At 40.8% G+C, this 17,536-nt stretch overlaps 1 protein-coding gene across 4 annotated transcripts in view; it reads left to right on the top strand.

Moving 5' to 3' along the window:
* hdac4 (histone deacetylase 4) overlaps positions 1-17,536 on the top strand; it is a 125,208-nt gene that overhangs the window by 68,162 nt on the left and 39,510 nt on the right. For all 4 annotated transcript variants that reach the window (XM_069532742.1, XM_069532741.1, XM_069532743.1 and 1 more), the window contains 9 exons: positions 2,877-3,077; positions 3,204-3,349; positions 4,197-4,347; positions 6,335-6,455; positions 9,288-9,406; positions 15,705-15,833; positions 16,005-16,111; positions 16,754-16,873; positions 17,255-17,462. In XM_069532742.1, the coding sequence (XP_069388843.1) occupies positions 2,877-3,077; positions 3,204-3,349; positions 4,197-4,347; positions 6,335-6,455; positions 9,288-9,406; positions 15,705-15,833; positions 16,005-16,111; positions 16,754-16,873; positions 17,255-17,462 (1,302 nt within the window). The remainder of the gene's footprint in view (positions 1-2,876; positions 3,078-3,203; positions 3,350-4,196; positions 4,348-6,334; positions 6,456-9,287; positions 9,407-15,704; positions 15,834-16,004; positions 16,112-16,753; positions 16,874-17,254; positions 17,463-17,536) is intronic.

Raw genomic sequence — 17,536 nt, 5'->3', positions numbered from 1 at the left:
TAACTTTCACATGTCTTCATAAATGTAACCCATGCTGCATACTGGCTTTAACTAAAAATAGCATTGCCTGCTTTAAATGGAAACATTAATCCTGCAAGTACTTTTAATGCATAAAGTAGCATGTTGACCGTGCTTGAGCACATCACGCCATATTCCAGTTACATATCAAGGGCTTTAAAGTTGGCAAAGATTTATTAGATTTTTTTTCTCTCTAGTGTTGTATTGCTAGATTGTAAAAACTGTTTGTGTGTAAGCTGCCATGTTGTTGCTTGTTTTGGAGGAATAATCTGATTGCACTAATACTCGTTTTTGCATGTCAACCATGTGGATGCAGGGATATTGCATTTCCAGTGTTATATCTGATGTGTGTGTGTGTGTGGGTGTGTGCACGTGTGTGTGCACGTGTGTGTGTTTGTGTTTGTGTGTGTGTGTTTTAGCAGCACTACAAGCCTGAGCTACTTCACTGGATTACTCAAATGTAGTGGAATAAATGTTGCAGATTAAATGAAGCGTAAGGAATGTGAGACAAAGTGTTTACATTTTGTGTCAGGGACTTTTATAGTCATGGCTGCAAAACAGAACTTCAGTCTCTTCCCCACTGATATTTAAACTCTTTGACTAGACAAATCTATACTTCTGATACCTGGAACCATCTTGTTTTAAATTGTTATATCAAGACCTGTGTGTGTTTATGTTTATTACTGTAGATTATGACAGGTTGTTTGGATTTTTGGCATGTTGTTGACCATGTGTTACATGATGGCACCGCATCAATTTCTCTTTTCAGAACAGGTTCCAGAAGTTAATTTTTAATACATTTTCACTATTGACATTTCCCGAAAATCCTTATCAAGAGTTTTAAGCCTAGAAACAGGTAGACCAGATATGAACTGAATTGTGACCATTAAACATTTGATGTAGAGCAAAGATATATTGGAAAACAGAAAAACGCAAAGATACAAGACTGTGTACTTAATCATTTTAAGAGTGACGAAACTATCCATCCCGTAAACCATTGCGAAAGATCACCTTCCAATGACTTTGAACGTGCTTCCCCGGAATTTAATCTTGTAATGATTTTCACCCTTGGACTTGTTCTTGTAAAATATAGCATGTTAGAAAGTTAAACTTAATGTATTGCTGAATTATCTGATTGTACCTGACATGATTTCTGCAGTTGTAGTAAACATATCCATGATAACAGCAGGCTCTGTCAATCAGAGACGTTGTAATTACACCTTAGGATTGTGGGTAGTTAAGCAATTCTCCTTAACATTGCAAATAAAACAATTTTAAAGACTGGTGGCTTCTACAGAATCATAACATAATTTTACAAACTCTTAGCCTGTGGTACGTCTACCTCGGATGGTTACAATATTATGGTCAATAATCAATAATCTCAGTGATTCAGTGAATCATTGGGATTTTTGCTTCTGGAACCTTGCTGATAAAGATTAAGTTTGTAAGAATAAGGTGAAAGGGATCTATGGGCAGATATTACATATAAAATAATGTTTTCATTGGTGTGTTTAACCTAAATTGCTGGGGTTTTTTTTGCTGTTCTTTTTTACCCTAAAATTAGTCCTTTATATTTAAATACTTTATATTTACATCGGGAGCGGGTTCTCTCCATGAAAGCCCCCATGTTTTTTACAGTAGCCCAGACTGGACAAACTAAACACCTTTTGAGTTTGTATGACTTATGAAGGCTATCATTAGGTTTTCCTTCATGCTTGCTAGAGGAGGGTTGGCTGCAGCATGCCACTTCACCACTAGATGTCACATAATCCTACATACTGAACCTTTAAGCCTTATATCAGACACCACTTTGCATTCTTCGTAGAAAAGACACACACACTGTACACAGTCAGCAATGCATTTACAGTAGGCAAAATGTAGTGTTACTGTTCACAAACACACAGTCAGCAAATCCCTGCTGCAAAACTCAGGTTGCAGCACGATTGTTTATGCCCTCTGCTGCCATGTTTCATCATTCTACCTGTGTGTGTGCGTGACAGTTTTCTGTCTGTGTACAGAAAGTGTGTGAAAGTGTGTGTACCAGGTTTTCCTGAGAATCATGTTTGAACAGAGGTTTATAAACACCATATAAGCGAAGCAGCATCCTATACACTGTGCTCTCAGCACAGCAACAGACTGTTGCCTCTTTAAATCCCCGACACATTTTCTGTTTTTGTTGTTTTGCTAATCCTCTTATCCAATGAATACAACTAAAAAACAGACTTATGTCTGCATTACAAGCAACTGCATCCAATGTGAAGTGTAATGTCAGTGCTGAAACAAGTACTTCTCAGTCTTATTTGGATCAGAGAGGATGGGGTGATTTGTGCTGCTATTAAATGATATAAAAAATGATTAGCTTTTAATTCATTATATAATTTAACAGTAAACAGATGTTATGATAATCATTTCTTTTTATTTGTATTATTATTTGTATGTATTTCTTTTTTTAATATAATTTTGGACATTTAGTTGCATTGTTGATCTCCATCTCAGCACTGTACTGTTGCGAAAATCTTTGTTCCTTACCAATCTGAACTCTGCTGCCCTCACAGACAAATCTTCACAGTACAGACACACGCACAGAGTTTGACACACAGGGGCATGTATTGGAGCTAAGATGGTTATCTCTACAGAGGAAATCTTAAAGGGAAAGGGAGTTACACTGCATGTCTTGATGGGAGTCTTTCTTTTTATGAATTTTCATTTTTCATATGGGTTTATGAATAGTGTTATTGAATCTGTCTTCTGGTAAAAGTTAAAGTTGGATTGGATATTTATTCTGCAATAAACCTTCAGTTTTTAGCTGAAGTCAAACTCTTTGCACTGAAAGTATCTTGTCCCCTCTCCTCGCTCAGTGGATGTGAGAACTGCAGTGCTGCCCACGCAGGTGCCCCCTGCCACCACAGCTCTCCTTCCCATGGACCTGCGCGTAGTGGACCACCACCATCACCACCACCACCAGCCTCCCTTCGGTCTGGTTCCCCAAACCCACCCCCTACCACCTGTCTCCACAGCTTGTCCCGCATCAGCCGAGCCAGGCCGTGGGCCAATCGTCAGTAAGTCAGGATGAGCTTTTCTTGATAGTGTCTCAAGACTGAAAGTCGTTTACCCTGAAGTTTTAGCTCAAACGCATCCCTTGCGTCAGATGCTTATAATGATAGACTATTTCTAATCTCATATAGGCCACCCGGAGCAGCAGCTGCAACAGGAGCTCGTGGTACTCAAACACAAGCAGCAACTGCAGAGACAGCTACTGATCGCCGAGTTCCAGAGGCAGCATGAACAGCTGTCGCGACAACATGAAGTCCAGCTGCAGGAACACATCAAGGTGAGGTGGTGGGAGATCTAGCTCCTCTCCTCTCCCCTCTTCTCAGCAGAAATGCACATTCTCAAGGACAGTAGAATTACATGTGCATTTGCACACTTAGTGAGTATGATGTTGTAATTTGATCTGGTGGCAGCACTTAGCTGCTTAGTCATCTCCAGGACAAGACCACTAGTCCCAGTAAACCTTGTGTTTGTGAATCCTGTATGTGACTCACTCTGCTAAAATGCCTCACTGGTGTTGCTGTGACCACTAAGTCAGCCAATAAGGACGGTCGGTCTTGGCTGAAAATAACTCTGACGTGTGTCTTCCAATCAGCTCAGTCTACAGGTTAGCATGGCCCTCATTATGGACTCCAGGTCGGTGATGTCATGTGCTTTCAAAAGGCTCACTTTCAAATTATTGGTTACAATAAGTAATAAGCCATGGTCTGCACCTTGTCAAAACAATGTCTCAACACTTTGATACACAACATGGGTCAAAAGTGGTCCAACTTTTATTTTCAGTTCAGCATTTCAGGTATTCCTCAATTAACTTGTTTTTGATCCTCACAATCATTTTTTCCTTTTTTGTATCACTACCCTTGTAATGCACAACATGAGTCAAAAATGACTTAAAAATGTCTGCATTTAATACTCTTGTTTTTAATACCACAAGTCACTTTTTTTGTATCATGATTTTGCATTTTCTACATCAATTTTACACACATGGGTCAAAAATGACCCATACAGTATGTATTCACTACGGAGCGCCTTGCATACATTTCACACAGCTGCCTTTAAACATCTGATGCATGTAAGTCTTATTTTAAAATCCATTACCCTCAATATCCTCGTCTTGTCTCCACCAGCACCAACAGGATCTTCTGGCCCTCAAACACCAACAGGAGCTGTTGGAGCATCAGAGGAAGATGGAGGAGCAACGTCACAAGCAGCAACTGGAGAAGCAGCAGCGCGAACACAAACTCCAACAGCTCAAAAACAAGGATAGGGGACAAGAGAGTAAGTAGCAACATATGATGAGTGGGCAAAAGAGCATCAATCCAGTGCACCCAAAGGAAATTATATGAGATTGAAAAACCTGTTATGTGTGTTGGTGAGTTTGCATTCCCATGGTTCAGTGAGTAGTCATGAGTACGCTCTTAACATAGCTGTCATGTTCGACCCAGCATATATTCACTCTCCTCCCACTGAACACTGCCAACATCTGCTGTAACTGTGCTGAAGCAGTGTGCCATTTTTCCACCGCAGGTGCCAGAGACACTTGACCCTTAGAGTACCTCTGTCACAGCACCTGCCCTTACATCGCAGCAGTCAGAACAGCCTGACCTTGCGGATTTACCACAGACAATATCAGAACGAGATTGGCCCAGACAAGACATTCATTTGAAGCAATTAGATTTTGGTTACAGCAACACAGTGAAACCAGACAATTCCCTGACTTGACCTTTTAAATGATTTTTCTTTTTGAATGAAGATTTATTTTTTTGTTTTTTACGATAATCTTCTCACTAAAGTAATTCACTTAGTATGTAAATATAATAATAGCTGTAGAGCTGGTGGCCAAACCTTAGAAACTAAAGTTGATTTAATTAAAAGTTAATTAAAAATTAAAGTTGATTTGAAAACGCTGATATTATCTATACTGTCTGGAGTCTGCCTCATCCGGCTGCGTCTTATTTTTTATGACAAATAAAATGCCTGATTTCATACTTATGATGGCATATTTCTTCAAAGTTTAAAATTTTAGCTGTGCTAAGCCAATTGTTTCTCTTGTTCCTGTAATTGTTTTATACGACAAAAATAGAAGGTGACAAGAAATTCTTGCCTCGCTTTGAATTGCCTTGTTGTTGAAAGGCGCCACACTAGTGAACTAGCCCTGACTTACTGAATAGAGCATGTTAGCACAAATATTTACATCCACTTCATATAGCACTTGAATGGCTCTAATGTAGGAAATTGTGTGTTTTTGCACATTTGCATAAACCAGCCTGATTATATTTTGGTTTTGGCTGCAAACACCTGCATGCTCATTATTCATACTCATAACTTGTTAAATAAACTCATCAAAACACAGAGGCTGTTTCATTCTGATTTTTGGTTGTGTGGCTGTTAAATGGTCTCACGTGGGTGTTCCTGGGCAGGCTACGATTTGGATTTTGACAAAACATTTCAATATGAATCCCAGACTTTTTTCTCAACCATCCTCCGCTGGGCAAAGTGAGCCTTCAGTTTGACGTCTATGGACGAGAGCATCGGGTTGTAAACAGAGGAAGCTTTGTTAAGTGCTACTGTAAATTGCATAGAAGGCAGTCTCATAAAAGCCAATTTGCTTCAATGGCAAAGCAGACATATTGGGATGTCAGCACTTCCAGCTGCACCATGATTTAGAGATCACATATTAGTCGTTCATTTTCACATACTCGTTTTTACCACTTTCTCCCCCAAGCTAGCCACATCACCTGATATCACTCCCTCTGTCACATACTTAGGAAATACCTCCCTCCATTTTTATCGCTCTCCTCACTCCGTTTATGATATATTTTTTTAATGGCATCTCTTTCCCTCTCACTCATCTCCCTCCCCAGACAATTTGTTTGTAGCTGTGAAATGAGGGTGGTAATTGAGGAGAGACCAGGGGCGGAGTGAAACTCATGATGTGTGTCTTCGAGGTGCTTTGCTTTTGCGCTGCTGTCGTCTCTTTGGAATTTCAGCCAATCTCTGATGCAGGATTATACAATTCTGCGTGGAGCTAGAAACACATTATGTGTCATAGCAGGGAGCGATGTTGTCATAATCTCCACATTAGTGTCACTGATTGAACAGAGTTAGTACAGCACTGACTTCTATGGCGATGCAATATGGAAATTACTGCAATTCTGTGTAAGGCAACAGGGCTGTGTGTGTTTTTTTGTCTGTGTGTGAGTGCATAGTTTATATTTGTGCTTAATTTACATTCCTTTCTTCTTGTATCTCTGTATCTGTTTAGGTGCGATCGCCAGTACAGAGGTAAAGATGCGACTTCAGGAGTTTGTCCTGAACAAGAAGAAAGCCCTGGCTCAGCGAAATCTAAACCACTGTCTGCCCAGTGACCCACGCTACTGGTATGGGTGAGTGTCACAGCAGACGACGACAGACCCACTCAGGATTTGCCTTGTTTAACTCGTTGAACGCCAGTTGAAATCAAGTTTCTGTCTGTAAAATTCCAATTTAAGCACCATTTGATGCAAGTGTGAGTTGAATTTTCTTGTACTCTCCTGTGTTTCCTTTTAGGGCAGGAATCATTGTCACATTCACAAAATTTCCTTTTCTATTTCTTTGTGAGCCCGGCATCATAATGTTACTGTGAAATCTTAAAGAACTGGAGTGGCTCTCAGTTGAGCACATACCTCCACCAAGGCAGACCACTTAAAGTCATTCAAGCTGCACCAAATGTTTCACACTCATAGATAGCAGTCCCCTAAATATACCAGTTTTCAGTTTTTTTTAATCAGGTTCAAAGAATTACTCCCTGGGAAAATGTGAAAATGTAAAAAAAAAACAACATTATTTATCCTTTTGTCTGATCAGTGCCAAAATGTAATGGGTTCTTTCTTGGCCCATGTCCTACCCTTCCCCCAAGTTCCACCAAGTCTGTTCTATATTTATTGCCTAATCCTGCTGACAAACAAAAGGACAGTGGTGAAAACATTACCTCCTCTGCAGAGGAAATTAACTGTTCATACTTTTTCTCTCTTTCATACTCCGGGACCTTTAATGTTAACTTTTTACTTATGCATTTGTGTTTAAAAGAAGAAACAATGAGAAGGTTAAAAAAGCATTCCACGCTGATGAAGCCTCATATTTATGAGCTTCTATTGTTTTCTGTGGTTTTATGAGCCTGTTAGTTGTTGTCTTTTCATATCGGAGCTCAGAAATTGTAGCGCTGGAAAAACACCAAACATAAAAGTCACAATGATGAGTGACGCAAAAAGTCCCTCACGGCGTGTCTTCGCGGATGTGGCAAACCCTGTGGTGTCGTGCACCCCTGTGGTGTGGATAGGTTCTTGTGCTTGCGGTGTAAGAGGTTCCCAATTTCAACATTAACCTCGCATAGCGTCCTCGTCAGACTGAAACTACTGAGACAATGTTGAAGGAACAAGGCTTTTTTCTCTCAGTGTGTTTGTTGTCTGTGATTGACAGCTGGCTCTCTTTGAGGTGTGTTTGAAGTGGGCACAGAGAGAAGACAATGGCACCGCTTTAAATATTTGAAGAGGCTCTAAGCATTCATTTCTTCCAAGGCGAGAGATGATAGAATCTAAAGTGTGTGCCATCAGCAGGGAAAATGGTTATCGCTGTCATCACCATTTCCCCTTTTCTTTGGTCTCTTACCTGTTTGCGTTCTCCTCTGCTCTTCCATACTTCTCTCCCCTCTTTTAGCCTAATCTCTTCTCTCACCTTCTCCACCCTTGTCTCTTTGCGTTTCTCACTCACCTTTCAGATAGAAAACAAAACCTTAGCCTCTTTGCTGCCTTTCAGTGATAAAAAAAAAAAAGGCGAACGCTCTCAGAAATGTTCCCTTCTCTTTATTCCTTGTCTCTTTTTTTATTCTACTCATATTACTGTGCATACTCTGTGCTGTCTTTTTAAGTGTCGACTTTGGTTTGGGTTATGGAAGCAGGTTTGTCTTATATATGTATGTGTTTGTATGGAAAGTCAGGCAATAGGTACACAGTGGGCTTTTCAAACATACCAAGAGCCATGGGTGTCGCCTGGCTTAGGCCTCCAGGGCTGTAGCCCCATACGTTTTTTCTTAATTTCAGTCGCCACGTTCACCAGTGCATCACTTTGCAACTGAACATCAAGCAGCGGTGAATGCGCCTGCTCACACTGGCTGCGTGACCAACCCCTTTTGGACATGGAGCATTTTGGTTTTTATGTAAGGGCCCAGGTAATCAGATTACAGCGTCCAGACTGCCTCCTTGAGCAGCACAGTTGAGTGTTGTTATCTCCTGCTGCGTGGTTAAAATGTGAAAGACAAACTCCAAGCATCGTTCGTAGTATTTTCTGTTCCTAATCTTTAAACAATCTGCTTCCTGTTTACACTTGCAAGGTGTGCGCGCAAGTCACATGACTTACTTTTTCAGGGGCACATTTGACCTCAAAAGGTTTATGTACCATTTCTTTTCGGTTTCTTGGCTGAAATATTTAAATTGAACTACACCTGACACCGTCAGATAAAGGCTAGTTAGCTAGTTAAAGTTTTAAAGTACTCGTTTGACCGATTATTATATTATTTTATTAAGCTCTATGACATCATTGAAGCAGCTGTGTAAGCAGAAGATGGGGCAAGAGCAAAATACATTCTAAACTGTTTTTATTGGATGTTAGATTGTTGTGAAAGCTTGTTTCTTTGATTTGTGGTGAGGTACTGGATCATTAAAGGATTTGAGAAGTTTTTTGTAAAACACATTTGAAAAAACTAAAATGCTTTTTCAGAAGTGGAACATTTTCGAAAACCACTGGTTTAGTCTTTAACAATGGGTTTTTACAGCTTGTTATAATATCTATTGATTAAGAATTTAAAAGACCTAAAGCTGTCAAATAAATGTTATGAGTATAAAATACAATGATTTGTATCAGAGTAGAAGTATGAAGTGGAAATACTACAAGTACAAGTACTTACATGTTTGACATTTATGGTATTTGTGACATTGTGTAGTGTAAACTATCCAGCCTGCAGAAGTGGAGTTGATCATAGAGCTTATTCGCTGCCTGGATGAATTGGATGTTATTCTCTTAACTATGGAACAAAATAGGTTTGTTATTGTATTAATATGTTTATTAATACAATAACAAGAAACTAGGGGCAAAATATTTTTCAGATTTTCCCTGTAAAGACTTAACATCATATTGCAAATGCACTCATAATGTTTGATGTTTTCTTTCTTTCTTTTTTGTAGAAAAACCCAGCACAGCTCTTTGGACCAGAGCTCTCCTCCCCAAACAACATTGTCAGCGTACAACCACCCATTGCTGGGCACATATGACTCAAAAGATGACTTCCCTCTCCGTAAAACAGGTACAGTCTGGGGCTATGGTGTTGCTGAGATTTTGTGACTTTCTGACCTCCGTATTCCTCCACCTCTTGCAGCCACCAACCCATTGTCTGTCTAGAAGGGCAACCTAATCTCCCTTTTCCCTGCATAAGCAATTGAAATGGCTTATTAGGTTTCTAAATCAGGCCCACAAACCTGGAGTCAGCTACTGGAGGATTAAAAGGAGCCTCTAAAATACTATATTTAAGAACGATGTTAAAGGTTACTATTTGGGGGTCTTTTGAATCTTTCTGTCAATAAAGGTGGAAGGACAGAGCGTGGAAGCATTAGAAAGTAGAACAATTGAAACCCTAAAGCCGATAAAAGCAGAATACCAACATTGTCATAGTTACTGAGGGGCTTTTACACCAACTTTGCTTGGCCTGGACTCTCTGACTTTTCAGTTTATTCTGAACCAAATTAAATGAGTGAAAGGTACCTCGAACCACAGTCTGGGTCAACGGACAACAATTCTGACCAAAAGTGGTTTTCCTGGTCTAGACCATAGTGATCCATGGTTCAGGTCATTTGCAGTGTGAAAACATTTGTTTGGGTTAGTTCAGAATTTGGGACAAACTGGTGGAAGTTGAGATGACATTAAACAATAGAAGCAGAAAAAAAAGCACTGGCGGCTCACAGGATTGCTTGTAGTCTTTGTCTCTGACAATATGTTGGAATGATGGGGATGTTCATTTTGCTCATAGTAACACCATAATGATATTACAGTGGCAACAGACTTATTCCACACTGATATTAACAAACACATTCAAGTCACACTCCTTCAGAGAGGTCATAAATCACACTGTTCAACAAAACAACGTTTTGCTCCTCTGAGAAGTGTCCTTGAAGCAAACCTCTGTTCCTGCCTCCTGCTATCACACTGTAGATTCTCTGTCCTCCTGTCTATGTTACACACGGCCAAGCTGTGATCATTCACTTTGCATCAGCTGCTGCCTTGATAGTTTCACTGGCTGCTTTCACAGCTGGAGGCCAAACTCTGTGTATTCTGCAGCCCTGACCACCTGCCGTGAGCTGGAGTCAGAGCTGGCACACAACCGCTGAGTGCAAGTTTCAACTTTAAGGGACACTCAGATGTAATTCAGGGTGTCTCCAGTGGTGCAAAGAAATATTCATACCTCCCAGTTGACACTGACACAAGGCAAAACAAACTGTTTATTTCAAACACATAAAAGTGCATATGTAGAGAAATAACATGTTTTAGGAAAAGTAGAGTTTGAGATTTGAAGGCGTTGGTCTTTGTGTCAGTTGTGAGGCGACACATAGAGGGAATGCTGACTACACATGTAGAGGAACTGTTGTGTCACTAGTAAGCAGACGAGATTAGACGGGCAGACACAAAGATGAACTGTGTTCTAGAGGAAGTGAGTGACAGTGGTCACCACAGTTGTGTGCTGCTCTGACGCCTGGAACTGTCACGCATGACGTTTTCGCCTGTGGTGACCCATGTGGGTAATGTATGCGTGTAAATTATAAATGTACTTTGAGAATTCCTTTTCTCTCTCTCGTCCAGACGTACAGTATATTACAACAGTGGTCGTTGTCCAAGACTTAGAGGCTTTGTGATAATGGAACACAGAGGGCCACTTTGAATGCTGCGGCAGGAAGTCTGTCAGGCCATCATGACAGGCGCAGACTTGTCATGATGACCCCTTTCTTTTCTCCCTCACTCTGTCAGACAGTCGCGAACATTCCCATACCACACTGTGCACTGAATATTTGAAACCATGCAGGATCTCTACAGCCATCATTTTCATTTTCTTTGTTTCATTTTCTACCATTCAATGCTTTTGAAACTACCGGCCCATCTCCTCTGACCTTAATGGAGATAACTTCATTTTTAACACTCATTCCTTGCTTGTCCATTTGACCTCACTGATTATCGGACTTCTTGGTACCAGCATCAAAAATGTTTCTGATACTTCAGAAAGTGCATCGTCAGGCATTAGCGAATCTATGTACTGATCAGATACCATATCTTTAAAGTATATTAGTGTCACTCAGACAAAACTGCAATTTTCCCTGAAATCACTTCTTCTTCCTTGCTCTAAAACTGCAGTTGTGCTGCACTGCCACTGGGTAGTGTTAGCCAGAGCTTGCAAAAATATCAACAATTTAGCAATATGTCATTCTGGGAAGTCCCACAAGTAAAACAGCGACTTGTACCGGTTGCAAGACTTCAATTTGGAGAGGTATTTGTTGCACGATAGTGTTGCCAATTACAACACTAGCAATCCCATAACAGGATAAAGTACGGGGAGTTCACCAAGGCAAAGGGGATAAAAGGTTTTGGATTCTTTTTCAGTTGTGACTGTCAAACTATATAATAAAATAATGTTCTATGACATTAATTCTCTGTATTTGTTTTTCAAAGGGTTTAACCTGAACCAGGTCAAATAACAATGAAAAAAGGGAATGAAATACACACTGTAAAATATATTGGTTGTTTTTTTTAAATGCACTAGTACTGACATAAAGTCCAGTTATCTGGTAGGAATAAATGGTTTTGAGTTGAGTAAATGGAATTGAAATTGGGTGTGCTGGTGCTCATGCAGCTGTGGGTAGCTCTGGCATCTTATGAGTGGCAGTTAAATACCTAAAATAACTGGGGAAAAAAATCACCATCTGCTTTTTCCACTCACCTCAGTCATTCAACAGACATGACTGATTTTAACAAGCTCATGTCACCTCTTTGAGAAAGTCTCATGAGTTGTAACTTACAGGGAAAATGGCAAAGCTTATATCCACTCTGTATGCTCACAGAGGAGATGGTTAAATATATTGATGTTACATGTAAGGGCAAGTGTAACAACAAATATCCTGTTTATACAAATCCTAGGCTGTATAAACCTTTTTCAATCAATTCAATATGGTTTATTTGCCTGTCTCTTTCTAGAAAATATGTAAATGAGACAAAACCTTGTCTCCAAATGTCTGTTTATTTCTATCCAACCTATCTATCTAATGTATCAACCACAAATATATTATTTCTGGGAAGCACCATTGATGAGTTTCAGAAAACTACTTTATCGATCCCTTTCTGTAGAGGAGCAGTACGGCTTCCCCCAGCATGACTCTAGCAGCTCGGGACTCCAATCTGTCAAAACAGACGAGCAACCGGTCAATATGTGATGTATCAGAAAAGCAATCCTCCTCCAGTCCTGTTGAAATCCTAAGCATTTTTAATCTGCTATTGATGTGCTATCAGATGGGAAGGTTTAAGGTTTTTGTAAGGTTGTCTCTATGTGTCTCTCACATAGAGGCAACGCTTCGTCAGTCCAGTGATGTCTGTTATGAGACACGACATTTGAGGCCACATGTCATCGGTGCATGACATTGAGGATGTGACGCATAACATATAAAATAAATATGCAGCGCAACCGGGACTATTGTGCGTTATCCTTAAGAGGTCATGGCTTCTGTGGAATTCCTTGTAACGTCAGGACTGCCGCAAGACATCTGCAGGAACACAGAAGTCATACTGTTACAACTGGAGCTACAATAATCAGAATGTGCAAGGATGTCTCACAAAAAATGTGGCTTATTGTCTGAGTCCTCGTCATCATAAAGTAGGAGAGTGATACATTTTGTAACAAGGTGGCAAATCCACCTTTGCTAAAGGGCACAAAGAAGAAAGGATCAACAATGAAGGAGAGATGGCAGAGGGAAGAGAGATGTGGGGGAATTAGAGGAAAAGAGAGATGGGAGGGGATGGATGGAGGGAGGGATGAGGAGAGAGAGGGGTGGCTACCGTAAAATGCCAGAGTCAGCAGTAAAACCAGTCTGGGCCCTCTGCAGCGAGTGTGTTCGCACGTGTGCACACTGGTGTGCTTTTGCCCAGTCGGCATTAACACCCTTGAAAGTCACTGTGTCCTGAGGTGAACACCCCCATTGCGACTAAAGCCCCACTTCACCTTCCTTCTCTTTCTCCTTTACTGTCGTCCAAACATCCTTCTAACCTTCCATTTCACCTTCTATCAAGCTTATCTCTTGCTCCATCCACTCCTCTCTTTATTCATCCATTTCTTAATTACTTGAGAAATACCCCCCACCCCACCCTCTCTTGTTAATTTGTGCCATGTTTCTCGTTCCATGGCTCCCACCAGATAGTCTACAGTCTCTATCACCTTTGCAGCCACTGTCAATAAATCTTCACAGTGTAGTAGTGTTTAAATGTAGGGGGATGGTTAACGTACGTTCAGTATCAAAATGGCTCACAGACAACCCACAAGATTTCAGGGGTTGGCAAGTATGTTTATTTCTTGTTTGCGTGCTGGACATTGGGTGGAGCTTTTTTATGTAGAGTCTATGGTACAGAGTGAAGTAAGAGAAGTTTATGTTCTCCTGACTGTGTGTCCATGATCGACCAGATTCTGTTTTTTTTTAATCGATTTTATAGCCGATGTTTTTTATTACTGTTCACGTGATGTGTGGCTTATAAATAAGTTTGAATGATTAACTGAACTGCTGTTATTTTTTCATAAATTGCGTGTCTGTTATTTCAGAGGTCTATTAGGCAATCGATACAATCTTCAGAGCCAAGTTCATGACTTTTTGAAATAAAAGCTCTGTTATTCAACTCGATATAAGCCATTACAGCAACAAAACAGACAGTGTGCTTTTACTTTGTGGACAAATTGCGAGTAAGTGATTCTATAAATGTAGCTACATGCTGGAGATCAGCATACGCAAAATCCACATATTTGGCTGTATCAGTCTTATATGGTGAAATAAAAATACCAAGTCATCAAACTGATCTGGCGGGACCATATTATTGCTGGCCTGCCAGTTTTGGCCCGCAGGACTTGATTTTCTGTTATTGTTTTACGTTATGTATCAAAAATTATTGCAACAATAGCAAATGTTAAAATAGATGTTAAAAAGCTTGAGTTCCATTTTAGAATAGACTAAAATTGAACTTGGATTCACCATGCTCCATCCCTCGTAGCCTTTCTTCTCCTCCAGTTCAGCTAAAGCATAGCATAACATCCTGACCCATCCGTTTCCTCCTAACGAGGACAATTAAAGAGTGCTCTCCACTTTGAAGAAGCACTTTTTTAAATAATTGAGTTTCATAACTTGGAGCATTGTTTCCCTTACAAGTGAAAGTCCATTTAAAAAGGTACTTAGACATTATAGATCCACCATAGGTCATCTCAACCTCACTGACTGTGAGGTGTATTGCTTGCACCTCTTTGAAGTACATTAAAACTTAGTGAAGCATCATCCTACCTCGATTAGCATTGAAGGCTGCTGGAAGCAAGGGCCCATGGTTGATAATGACCCTGAATAAGTCTTCTATCAAGGAATATAGGACACAAAGAAAAATCATTCTCTTCCACTTCCACTGTAGCAGAAAGTCCTTCTCGTAGACTAATGAACATCTTTGACACAAGGTCATTGGAGGAGCGTAGGGTCAGTTGTTGGTCAACTGTCCAGCTTCAGCTAACAGAGGGAAGCCAGTGGAGGAGGAAGTAGAAACAAACTGCCTGTGTTTGGTGTAGTCTGGCAGGAAGAGAGTGACATTGAACCATGTCTGGCCAGAAACGAACAAGCCACTCACCAATACAGCTCGGGAGCATCTGTTTTCAAGCAGAGTCCCAAGAGATGTCGAGTCAGGCACACACAAACACACGTACCAACACACGTACCAACACATGAAGACACACACAAATTGAAAGTGTCTGGAAACAAACAGTGTTCGTTAGAAATGCACAGAGGCAGCATCATTAAGCATGGGGTCAAGAAAGCTGCCAGTTGGCCGTTTCCCTTCTTGTTGCAGCGCTTCCCACTGTCACCTGATGATGGCTAACCTCAGCTCATGAATCTGTCAGCCAACACATACGGTGTGGCCTATAGGGACGAGCTCATTAGCCCGACAACACGCCTGCGAACAAGCTCCCACTTGTGTGGCCCAGCAATCTATCACAAAGCTGAGTGCCAGAGTGGCTCTTTCTAGAAAATCTGTCATTTTCAACACATTAATGGGGCTAAGTTGGGGTGTAACACATCAACATCCAGCTTTATATCAAATTGTTAACCTAGGCACATAGCTTCATTCACCTAGTTATCTCCTCCTGTTGCATGTTTGTTACATGGGATGGGACAAAAACATATTTTAGACAACCTTCTAGTTTTTTTTAGTGGCCATGTTTCATCAAATATAACAAAAAGCTCTAGTAGCTTAACAGTTTTATTTTATTCTCAACCGACTTTATGAGTAAATCCTCCACCTTCTCCGTGTTCCTCTCTATATCTCAACAGCTTCTGAGCCCAACCTGAAGCTTCGTTCCAGGCTAAAGCAGAAGGTGACGGAGCGCCGCAGCAGCCCTCTACTCCGCAGGAAAGATGGTCTAATCACTACTGCCAAGAAGCGTTCCCTGGATGTGGCTGGTGCGTAGTTTTGTTGCTCCATTATATCTGTTTTTTCAAATATTTTTTAGTACTTTGTTTGAACATATTTCAAAGATCACTGTTTGGATTTTGGCTTAATGTTTCATATACTCTAAATACTGAATATTGTTTGAGGAAAAAAATCTTATTTCTGTGTTGTGTGTATTTTAGAGTCTGCATGCAATAGTGCTCCAGGCTCTGGTCCCAGCTCTCCCAACAACAGCTCCAGTAACATCCCCAGTGAGAATGGGGTCATCATTTCCAGCAGCCCAGGAGAGGTAACCCACATTAGTTCGCGTGTGTGCATTTGTATGACTGCATATGCAAATACTTGTGTGTTATGGTGTTTGTGTGTATTAGGCAGTGTGGTCACCAAATGATTCCTGGAGGAGATTAGCAGTGTTTATTTTAATGGAGGGCTTTGTGTGTGTGTGTGTGTGTGTGTGTGTGTGTGTGTGTGTGTGTGTGTGTGTGTGTGTGTGTGTGTGTGTGTGTTACTACTTATATCTTTGTGAGGACCATTTTAAGCATAGACCCTGAAGAGTGAGGACATTTTGACCGGTCTTCACTTATTGAATGGGCTGTTTGAGGGTTAAGACTCGGTTTTAGGGTTTGGGTTTGGGTTAGGCGCTAGGGAGTGTATTGTGTCAGTGAGTTTCCTCACTAAGATAGAACTACAAATGTGTGTGTGTGTGCACGTTTTTGTGTGTGTGTGTACACTTGTACTTCTTTTTGTTAAGTTTGTTAAGTCATAGACCTTACAACGTGAAGACATATTTCTGTCTTCAGGGGTTAAGATTTGGGTTTATGGTTTCACTTATAACTAGGATAAGGCTCAACTTTGTTTATTTGTGCTTATTGAAGTTAGTTTTTGTGTAAAATAGCATTTATTGCAATGTTTTGTGGTTGTGTATGTCCAGGCCTCCCTGCTTCAGAGATTGGCAGCGAGGGAAGGGTCTCTCAGCCACCTGTCTTTATACACCTCTCCGTCTCTGCCCAACATCACCCTGGGACTGCCAGCCACAGGCCTCACTAACACTGTGAGTACATTGACACAATATTATATAATTTTAACATGCACAGAAATTGTGTTTGAACACATTAAAATACATTTACAACATTCACTGACAGGTTACTTTATGAAAAAGAATAATGGTAAACCAACAATCATAGAGCTTTTGTCTTTCTGATTCTGTACATGAAGTTTGCAGATTCCAAAAACTGAGGCTCTAGAGATTATTTTCTGATCCCAGATTTTTGGCATCTTTCAAGTCCCTCTGTCTCTCTCTCTGATTCTCTCTGTCCATCTCACTCATTCTCTGTCTCAATTGACCCTTCTGTCTCCATCCATCTGTGTCTGCTTGTGTCGTCTTCTTCTCACTCCTCATGTCTTCTCTCTCTCTCTCCCTCTATCTTTGTAGGTGGTATCAGGACACCAAGATGGTGAGAGTCATCTGCCCGCGTTACAGCAGGGCATTCCTCTGACCCCTCCTTTCTTGCCCGCTGCCCACCTGCCCTCCTACTTGGCATCTTCAGCGTTGGACAGGGAGGGGGTGGGAGGGGGCACAGCTGGTCACAACCCCCTTCTCCAACACATGGTGCTGCTGGAGCAGAGCCAAAATCCAGTGGGTCAGTGTTCATTACAACATTCATTTTCCTTACTGCTCAACATTGAGTGGCTGGTTTCTCAATTAATGATTGTG

Source organism: Paralichthys olivaceus, chromosome 10 (assembly GCF_024713975.1).
Source record: "Paralichthys olivaceus isolate ysfri-2021 chromosome 10, ASM2471397v2, whole genome shotgun sequence".
Taxonomy (NCBI): Eukaryota; Metazoa; Chordata; class Actinopteri; order Pleuronectiformes; family Paralichthyidae; genus Paralichthys; species Paralichthys olivaceus.
Note: the sequence above shows the minus strand (reverse complement) of the source record. Positions and strands in the feature narration are given on the sequence as shown.